Source organism: Oenanthe melanoleuca, chromosome 21 (assembly GCF_029582105.1).
Source record: "Oenanthe melanoleuca isolate GR-GAL-2019-014 chromosome 21, OMel1.0, whole genome shotgun sequence".
Classification (NCBI taxonomy): domain Eukaryota; kingdom Metazoa; phylum Chordata; class Aves; order Passeriformes; family Muscicapidae; genus Oenanthe; species Oenanthe melanoleuca.
The window spans coordinates 1,577,407-1,587,286 of NC_079354.1; the positions used below are offsets into that span (position 1 = coordinate 1,577,407).

Here is a 9,880-nt window from a genome sequence, read left to right on the forward strand (position 1 = left end):
GTGAGAATGGGACACAACTCACAGACAACAGGTCCTGCACTCCCAGCCCCAACAGCCATCCCCTTGGCACATGTGGGTACAGGCAGAGGGGACAGGGGCACCCCACATTGCCCAGCTTCCCATGGACAGCCTGGAGCTCTCCATCCCAGGCAGCAGATCCTGCTGCCAATCCCATGCCTGTGTCCCAAGCACCTGGCCCCACCCTGCTGTGCAGAGTGGCCACCTCCACACATCATCTGACTGGCAGGCCTTTAACTGCCTTTGGGGTGATCCCTAGAGATGCTTTGACACAGTACATTTCCTGTCCATCCAAACCATTTCCCACCCTGCATCCCTCTTCACCTGCTGAAACTTTGGTCAGGCTTCCAGGTACCAGGGGGTCCCTGGAGAGTCCCCAAGTGCCAGGGCTCACAAGTGCCAGGGCTTGTGCCAGTGCTCTTGGGCCCTGGTGCAGGTGCCAGTGCTGCTCTCTGGGCTGTGACAGTGCTGCTCAATGGTCCAGTAGCACCATGGCTTCTAAACCAGGCATTGTCCATTGTCCTGTGCCGAGCCTGAGGTGCTGCCATCCATCCCTGGTCACTCTCCCCCTCCTCACCCCGTGGGGATCACAGCTAGGCTCCAGCAGCCACGATGGGATGATGTGTGATGGATGGCTCTGCCCAGGAGCTCACAGTGCAGCACCCACCCCCATTTCCTGGACAGCCCCTTCACACCTGCTCCCACCAACACGCTGCCTTTTTCCTGGAAAATCCCCCTCTCTCCTCCAGGGCAGCCCTGGCTCCTCCTGGGAACCCCACAGCTGGGGGTTCAGTCAGCTGCCCACACTCACCTTGTTCCTCCAGCCACCACGGAAGGAGATCCATGGTAAGATGCTCTGCTCCTGGGCCACATCACATGTTCTGGAGGTGGAGCTGGCAGTGCTGTACAGCTCCCAAGGGCTCCATCTCCAACAGAGCTCCTGCAGGCACCCTGACCACTTCCCAAACCAGTCAGACTCTCTCAAGCCCCCCAAGGCCAACTCAGTTCTCTCAAGACCTCCATTTGAAAGTCAGCCCTCATCTAGGCAGCACCAGTGAAGTCTCCTAAGGCACCCTGGGAGCTACCAACTGTTCCAGATCGTCCCCAAGGGCCAGCTGGAGCTCCCCTAAACAACCTGTATGGATCCCACCCCTCTCCCATCCAACAACTTGTAAAACCTTGAGCCCTTTGGCTCAGCCATGGCCACAAGGACTGGAAGCATCTTGCAGGATGTGCCCAACAGCCTTCCCAGAGCCCTGCCCAGCCCCACTGCACAACAGGGCACCTTCCCCAGCACACAAGCAAGACCCAGCCCTGGATGTGTGTCCCCAGCTCCACCACATTCCCTCCCCTCCCAAAAAACAACCAGCAAGACCAGCACAACACTTTTGTTTTTGGCTTTTATCAAGAGTGGTATCTCCACACGCCGCGTCCTCAGTTGGCGCTGATTTTCTGCCAAAAAGACACAGGGGGGTCACGGTAAGACCCTCAGTGGGGCGAGAACAGCCCCTGTGTGGTGTGGGGGCAGAGGAAGGGGCACCCACCTCGTTGATCCAGTCGATGTAGGCAGACACACGGGTGAACACTGTGGGTTTCTTGGCCAAGTTGCAGCTCAGGCCGGAGCCGAAGCTGACGATGCCGTCCACCTCCCAGATGCCATCGTCGCGCTGGCAGTTCAGGGGGCCGCCAGAATCACCCTGTGGGCAGACACAGTGTGGGCATGGCTCCCCACTAACACTGCCCTCATCCCTCCTGGCAGCATGGCTCCATCCCCTCTGCCCCAGTGCCCACAGTTCTGCACTGTTCAGAACCATGCACTCCCACACTCACGTTGCACCCAGAGACGACGCCGTCGCCGCCGGCGCACACCATGGTCTCACGGACGTTGCTGCCCCACCAGTCCCTCTGGGAGCAGGTCTCGTAGTCCACCACAGGCAGCAGAGCCTGCTGCAGGATGTCAGCCAGGGGCCCGTTGGCTGCAAGGACAAAGCCAAGCCAAAGCTCGTACCTCACACCCCCTGCCTGCATCCCCTTCCTGGGGACCCGCTGGGGACACCCCACTCACTCCTGATGCGTCCCCAGCCGGTGACATAGCAGGGGTAGTCGTTGGCCAGGACCTTGCCAGCCTCAGGCAGGCAGGCAGCACGGATTGTGTCACTCTCCTGCACCTCCTCTGCCAGCTTGACCAGGGCAATGTCATTGCTGCAAGGAGACACGAACGATGGTCCCTGGCAATGAGAACAGGGCCTCTTGCCACAGGGACAGGGGTCTGTGCCACGCCATCCATGACCCATCACCGATGCATCCCATTGCCTACATGATGAGGAAGGAGTTGTACTTCTCGTGGACGATGGTCTTCTCCACACCCACAGCCACAGAACCAGGCTCATCATCCACTGTCAGGTCCTGCTTGCCCAGCATCACACGGTAGGTCAGGGAAGAGCTGCCAGAGACAGAGGGGATGTTAGTCCCCACAGATATCTCATCCTGTTGGTACAGACCCCCCCAGCACCCCAACACCCACCTGATGCAGTGGGCAGCTGTCAGCACCCACTGGGGGGCAATGAGGGTCCCACCACAAGTGTGGTACCACGATCCATAGCGAGTGTACTGCAGTGAGATCTGCAGGGGCAGAGGCACAGGGTCAGAGCAGGAATGTCCCCATGCCTGTCCCCATGCCTGTCCCTGTGCCCCCTTACCTGCCAGGGCCAGCTGTGGGCTACGGCGTCAACACCTCCCACCACGCGGGAGCTCAGCTGCGGCGGCACGGCCGGCTGGCCGCATCCATAGGCTGTGTGACACCAAAGGGACATCAGAGGCTGCCTGTGCCCGTGCCCAGGGCCAGGCCAGGCCCCACAGCCCTGTCCCCCTGCCCCAGCCCTTGCCCTGGCCCCTGCACCCACCGTAGCCCAGCAGCACGACGAGGCAGACGGCTCCCAGCATGGTTGTGGTGACCAAAGGTGCTGCAGCTGGGGCTGCTCACCCCTCTTATAGTGTCCACTCTGCTGGGGACCTTGGAGTGGCCCCTCCTGCCACTGCCAGGTGGGAACTGTCCCACGCTGTGGGCACAGGGGCTCCTCAGCCTCGTGGCCCCCTCTTATCACACTCAGGGTCCCGCCTGGGAATGGCCACATCTGCCTGTCATGTGCTGGCTCCATGCTGGGACACGGCAGGGACAGCCAGCCCTGCTGTGGGAATGGGCAGGGTCCCTGCTGGGGCACAGCTGGTGGGCAGCCCCCAGCCATGATGGTGCCAGTGGGGTGCTGGACAGCCCTGCTGCCCCCAACCCTGAGCACCGACTCCCCCAGGGCTCTGCCCCCCTCACACCACCACCCCCAGGCACAAGGTCTCCTTATCTCACTCTTGATGTGGACAAGGGCAGCCAAAACCCCGCTGGTGCCACAAGGTGGGACAGGCATAGCTATCAGCAGCTGATGGCCTTTGGTAGCCCCACATCCCCACACCTGGGTCAGGCCCCTGCTGCTTTCCACACCAATGAGCCACAGCTCATCCCTGCTCAGTGCCACCCTCCCCATGGGAATTGTGTGCCCACAGTCAGAACCCACTCCTCAGATTCCTTCCCCCATGCCAGACCCCGCCACAGACATGCCCATCCCACAGCTACACCCCAGCAACCAGCACTTAAGAAATATAATTATTAAAATTATATTAAGAAATATAATATTTATTTGGGATTAAATTAAAAAAAAAACCATAACACACCCCCTATGCCGCCACTCGGGGGACACTGTGGGACAGATGTGGGTTTTTACAGCCACCCACGAAGACAAGAGCCTCAGTGACCAATGGCAACCATTTGTGGCCACCACACTCATCCTGCCAGGCTGAACATAACATGAAAAAACATAATACAGCCCCATGAGCCAGCAGCTGCCTTTCTGTACGTCTTTGACCAAAATAAAGAGAGACACAGCTCCTGGGGGGCTCCATGCCAGCAGGGTGGGCACCCACCCCCAGCACCACACACACACACACACACACACACACAGAGCTCCTCTACCAGCAGCTGGCCCTTGCCATGGCTTTTGTCACTGGTGTCACACACAGCAATACCAACAGACACCGAGCCAGCACGGCCACCACAACACCCACCATGGCCACCTGTGCAAGCCCCCATCCTGCAAAGCTCCCAGTGCACTCACAACACACAACAGTCTGGGCACAGGCGTGCCAGGGACAGACACTCTGGACACAGCTCCCCTGGGATGGGCAGCAGCAACCCCCAGTGCAGCTGTGGGCAGAGAACGGGGTGCTGCTCAGGGTGGGGGGCACGCTGAGGAGGTGGGGGGCACGAACAACACCTACAGACACCACAGCAAGAGGGGAGGGGGGAGCTGGGGTGACTGGGCTCTGCCAGCAAGGTGGGTCCTGCCAGCAGCCCGGGTGGCACACAGCTTGGGCATCACTCCCAGCATGGCTGGCACGTGGCACAGGCAGCGCCGCCACTCTGGGCACTGCCCAGTCCTGCCTGGCCCTGTCACTGCGTGAAGTTGGACTGCAGCTCCTTGAAGGCTGCTTTCCTCTGCTTCAGCTCTTCTGCCTGCTTCTTCTTCTCCTCCTGCTCTGCCTTGATCTCCTCCTCGAACTTGCTGGCTTCATTGATGGCCTGTGCCTGCAGATGGAAATGCCCAGCTGTGACCTCTGCTAAGCTCCTCTGCCCACCCAACATCCCCACTCCTGCTACCCAGCACCAAACTGGTGCATCACCACCCTGTAGTGGGACCTCCTGAGCCCTGCCTCACCTTGGCCTCAAAGAAGTTCTTGGCTCCTTTCACCCCCTCTGTGGAGACGTCGATCTCAGAGAGCCGGGCCAGGGCGTGCAGCCCGCTGTCCTCCTGCAGCTCGCCCGCTGCCGCCTTCCGGAAAATCAGCAGGAACTGCCAGGGGACACGGGAGCATTCAAACACTCATTTTACTAAATTAGGGTTTTAGTTACCTGGCTGAAAACAATTGAAAGTTAGAAGTTAGAAGGGAGTAGTTATCTGAAACTTAAATAATTGATTGTCTGTCATTTCATGTTTGCTCAGCTGCGCTTACAATGGGAAAAGACAAAACTAGTGAGCAGACCCAAAGAAACATAGACAATGCAACCAGAGACCCATTCTTTGAAAAATTGGACTATCCCCAGAAATCATTTGTATTGTTATTGATAGAAAAGGACAAGAGTTTAGGGTGAGGAAGACTTGCCTTACTTCCTCCTTTTAAGACTCGACCCCAGACTTAATTTAAGAAGTCAATCACGCATGCTTAATAGCTATTCTAGCTAATTACCAATGGAAGTGGGGAATGGGAGGGGCTGTTATTATGAATATGTATTTGTTTGAATCAATTGTCAATAAATAGCCTCTGTGATCGCCTGTGATTTTGCAGTGCGTATTAGAGGATTACCTCACGCTGCTGCCAAGATGAATAAACATACACTTTGTATCTTTAAATTGTTAGAGAGTGTTTTGTCCATCACAGTTGAGTATTGGTACTAGACCAATACTCTTATTTTGGTAAATCATCATTGGCTCCCAATGAAGACCCCAAAGCCACCACAGTCTCTGCCCACCTTCTCACCAGCCTGAACAGTGGCTGGGGACATCTCCCTGCCAGCATGGAGCCTCCTATCCCCTCACCTCCCGAAAGCTGAGCTTGCTGTCCAGGTCCTCATCCACCTCCTTGATCATGTTCTTCAGCCCCAGGTGTGTCTGTGGAGCCCCCAGCTTCTCCATCATCAGCTTCAGCTCCATCAGGTCAATGAAGCCGTCTTTCCCTGCGTCGTACCTGCAGGATGGCAGCACAATCCTGACACATCCCCGTGGGGCAGAGCCCCCACAGCCCCACACTGACCCCCAGCAGCAGACCCTGTGTGCTCTCACACTGGCTGGGGAGCAAAGAGGGAGCAGCAAGGACTTGGGCACTGATGTGTCCGGCAGCTCTCCAGACCACAGGGAAGGAGCTGCTGAGCCACTAACAAGCCCCTGGAGCCCTATCCAGGATCGTGCCTGTGTCCGTGAGGCACTTGGCAGGAGAAGCTGCCAGGATGCTGCCAAGCCTGCTGCCAGCTCCCTGTGCCAGCAGCCTGAGCTCCCCTTGGCTGCAGCACGGGATAACAGGCCATGGGCCTAAGCCCAGCGGGCACTGCTGCCCATGGCACCAGCTCCTCCTCACTGACACCTCCAGCGACCCACCCTCACTGCCCAGAGCCTGTGCCATCCATGCTCCACCTCTGGCCAGGTGCCTGGGCTTGGCTGAGAGCTTTGTGCACAGCTCTGCTCGCTGATCCCTACAGAGCTGTCAGGAATGCCCCTGCTCAGACTCCTGCCTGTGGCTGTGCCACAGCTCCCTGCAGTTCCCAGGAACCACCCCTGCCCGCTGCCCGCGCACCGTGGGCTGTGCCAGCAGCACGCTGGCGTGGCACAGCGACATCTCCACGGGGAGCCAGCACGGAGCCATGCTTTGTACAGCTCCACACGCCGTAGGTGGGCAGCTACACACTGCACCCGTTGTGTCAGGGCTTTTTTTTCGGTATCTTGTCACTGCAGCAGCCACGCAGAGCCTTGGCTCCCCCTGCCGCAGGTCCGTGACTCATCTGTACCTCCCCTGCTGCTGTCTGCTCTGTGTCTCCAGCAGCACCTCCCTGATCTGCCAGGGACACAAAACGGGGCTGGTCCTGCTCCCCCCTGCTACTGCTGCCATCACACTCAGAGTGGGGCTATGGGCACAGATCCCACATGATTTTTGCCTCCAATACCCCTCTTGGAGCACAGGATTATAGAATTACAGAATGGTTTGGGTTAGAACAGACTTCAAAGACCACCTCATTCCAACCCCCTGCCATGGGCAGGGACATCTCCCACTATCCCAGGTTGCTCCCAGCCCTGCCCAACCCAGCCTTGGACACTTCCATGGATGGGGCAGCCACAGCTTCTCTGAGCACCCTGTGCTAGGGCCTCACCACTCTCACGGGGATGAACTTCCTCCCAGTATCCCAACTAACCCTGCCTGCCCCCTGTCACTTTTGAAGACTTTCTTCCTCGTCCTGTCACTCCCTGCCCTTGCTCAAAGTCCTTCTCCATCCTGCATCCCACAGTTTCTCCACAAGGGGTGAGTTGCCTAGCCTGACTTGGCCACTTCACGCCACGCAAGCCACTTCCTTCCTCTCAATCCCCTCCTCCTTTTTTGGGATACCAGCATCCTGCATCTCCCAAAGGAGATCCAAAACCCTTCCCCACATCACTTTACCCTCTACAGCCGGATTGTCACATCCCGAGCACAGTGAGGCAGGGCTCCGCTCCAGAGCATCCTTCCCTTGGGAGACCCCCCCCAGCTCCCAAACCTCCCGAGTGCCTCGCAGCCCTGGCGCTGCTCCTTTCGCTGCAGCGACACGCCGCAGCTGCCAGAGCAAACACGTCTGCTCCGCACGCCGCTCCCCGCCTGCGCGGCGCCGACCCCCGCCCTGCCATCTGCGCCCGGAGCTCCCGGGGCACGGCCACCGGCGCGGCCACCGGCACGGCCACGGGCACGGCCACCACCGCTCCCGGCACCGGGAGCTGCCACTGTCCCCCCCCGCTGTCCCCGCCGCAGGTTCCCTTCTGCTGCAGGGCACGGCTGGCAGCAACCTGCGCGTCTGGCTCGCTGCCATGTGCTGGCGGTGGGTGCCAGCCCCGGGAGGACACGGGGAACACGGAGGCTCCGTGTAGCGCCAGGGATGCTGCTGGTGGGTGCCAGCCCCGGGAGGATACGGGATGCTGACACTCCAGGGATGCTGACAGGGCGCGCCCGCACCCTACGCAGCCCCCCAACCTCGTGTTTCGGCGGTCACCGCCTCCAACCCCCCCAGCTCCTCCACTCGGGTCCGAGCGAGAACACCCAGGACGCCGATGCGGATCCTCCCTCCCTCTCCCCGGTGCCGGCGGTATTGGCATCTCAGCCGTGCCTCCCCGCTTTCCAGGAGTCGCGCTGTCTCCACGCCTCCTGCACAAAGCGCCCAGCGCGGGATCCATGGGGATGCTGTCCCGTTCGCATCTCAGCGTGACCACGGTTGGAGTCACCCCGATTTCTGGCTCCCCCTGGAAATTTCCAGGGCTGGAGGCTCGCTGCCAGCTCCCCCCCTTCCCAGGGGCCGGGGGCCGAGGCCCGTGCTCCGAGTCACGCTCCGCCACGCGTGGTGGCACGCAGCGCGGGCAGGGATGCTGAGGACACGCCAGCCTGGCCTCTGCGGCCCCGGGAGCTGCGGGGATGTGCGATCCCTGGGTGATGCGGCAGAGGGAATGTGAGGGTCCCTGTCCCCTCTTTCAGACCCCTTTCTCTGGCCTCAGCACCAGGGTATCCCCTCATGGGGAACAGCAGGTTCCTTCTGCAAGAATTGAGGGGCGCTCAGGAACGGCTCCTGCAAGGAGCTGGGGGAAGGTGTCCCCAGCGCCAGTCTTGAGAGGGGTTTTTTGGGAGGAGAGGGGTGTACCTGGCATCCCTCCTGAGAGGGGCAGGAGTGGGATCCCTCCTGCAAGGAACTGGAGGTGCCTTGGCATCCCTGCTGTAGAGCTGGGGCGGGGAGAGTCTGACAAGGAGCCGGGCGATCCCTCCCGCAAGAGGCTGGGGTGCACGGGGGTCCCTCTCCCAAGGAACAGGAGGCGCTGGGGCGGCTGGAAGCCGGGACACCGGGGATGCAGGAACCGGGATGTGCTGATGCCCGGGGTCCCCCGCCCGCCCCGGCGCTGCCACCCGGGGACCCCCCCTCTCCCCGCGCCCCACACTCACTGTCGGAAGAGCCGCTCCATGTCGCGGAGCTGCCGCCGGGAGAACTCGCGGAATTCCCCGGCGGGGCTGAAGACGCGGCGGCCACTGCCCCCGGGCGAGCCCTCGCCCACCGCCCGCCCCGCGGGGCTGCCCGGAGCCGGTCCCGGCCGCGGCCCCCGGCCCCGCCGCCCCTCCGGCTCCTCCGCCGCCGCCGCCATGGTGCGGTGCCCGGATGGCCGCGCCGCTCCGCCCCGCTCCGCCCCGGGGCCGGGCTGCAGCCCCCCGGCTCCCGCGCCCGGCCCGGGGGGCTCGGCTGCCCGCCCCCGGACCGCCCCGCCCGGCTCCCGCAGCCATCCGGGGGGTCCGCTCCCCGCCGCCCTCCATCTCTCCATCCCTCCATCCTTTCATTCCTCCATCCCTCCATCACCGTCCCTTCAGACCCCCTCCCCTCCACAGGCAGCATCGGCAGGGCTCATCCATCCCCCGGCGGGATCAGCCTGGGATGATCCTTAGGTCCAGCATCACCGGTGGGATTCCCCCCTGAGTGTCCTTAGGGTCCTTTCAACCCAAACCAGCCCATGTTTCTATGAATCCATAGGCTCAAAGGAGGGTGTGGAGTCTGGTGCACTCACAGCCACCTGTGCTCTTGCCATCTCCAACCATTAGTGACCCAGAGTTTGCCAAGGGTGGCGTGGGGAGGACACACAGTCATGGAGCAACCCAACACCTCCAGATAGACCTTGCAGAGGATGCCCACGGCAGCACCTTTAACCTACACAAGCATGTGAGGTCATGCCTTGCCCCAAAGTAAATGCCCAGGCATTCAGACAGGGAAGCATCCAGCTTCTCTCAGCACAAGGAGAAGGAAAACCAGGCCACAACAATTAGCAGAGCCCCGTGGCACTGCCATTGCCACTAGGGATTTGCCACTGTGCACACATGGGTGCTTTGCATGCCCAGAGACAATGCAGCCCTGCATCTGCCAGCTGCAGCCCTCTGTGCTGCTTCCAGACCTTTTTTTTCCTATTTAAAAATAAAGACAAAAAAGCCCCAGAGGGGCTCTGCTTGCATCCAAATTATTCTCAGCTGAAGAGGTCTGCAGAGGACTCAGCACATG

The 9,880-nt window shown here is 60.7% G+C and overlaps 2 protein-coding genes across 2 annotated transcripts; both read right to left on the minus strand.

The window, feature by feature from the left end:
- Positions 1 to 1,406: 1,406 nt before the first annotated feature.
- Positions 1,407 to 3,301, minus strand: LOC130261779 (chymotrypsin-C-like). The gene is made up of 8 exons (XM_056508319.1): positions 2,922 to 3,301; positions 2,718 to 2,809; positions 2,543 to 2,640; positions 2,336 to 2,461; positions 2,084 to 2,220; positions 1,849 to 1,994; positions 1,563 to 1,715; positions 1,407 to 1,470 (listed from the first exon to the last, which is right to left on the minus strand). Exons 1-8 carry the CDS (start codon positions 2,959 to 2,961, stop codon positions 1,453 to 1,455), a joined length of 810 nt encoding a protein of 269 aa, XP_056364294.1. The 5' UTR covers positions 2,962 to 3,301; the 3' UTR covers positions 1,407 to 1,452.
- A 378-nt stretch (positions 3,302 to 3,679) lies between these two features.
- Positions 3,680 to 8,981, minus strand: EFHD2 (EF-hand domain family member D2). Its single transcript, XM_056508320.1, has 4 exons — positions 8,785 to 8,981; positions 5,661 to 5,808; positions 4,782 to 4,916; positions 3,680 to 4,651 (listed from the first exon to the last, which is right to left on the minus strand). The coding sequence occupies exons 1-4, from the start codon at positions 8,979 to 8,981 to the stop codon at positions 4,517 to 4,519; spliced, it is 615 nt and encodes a 204-aa protein (XP_056364295.1). The 3' UTR covers positions 3,680 to 4,516.
- Positions 8,982 to 9,880: the final 899 nt, after the last annotated feature.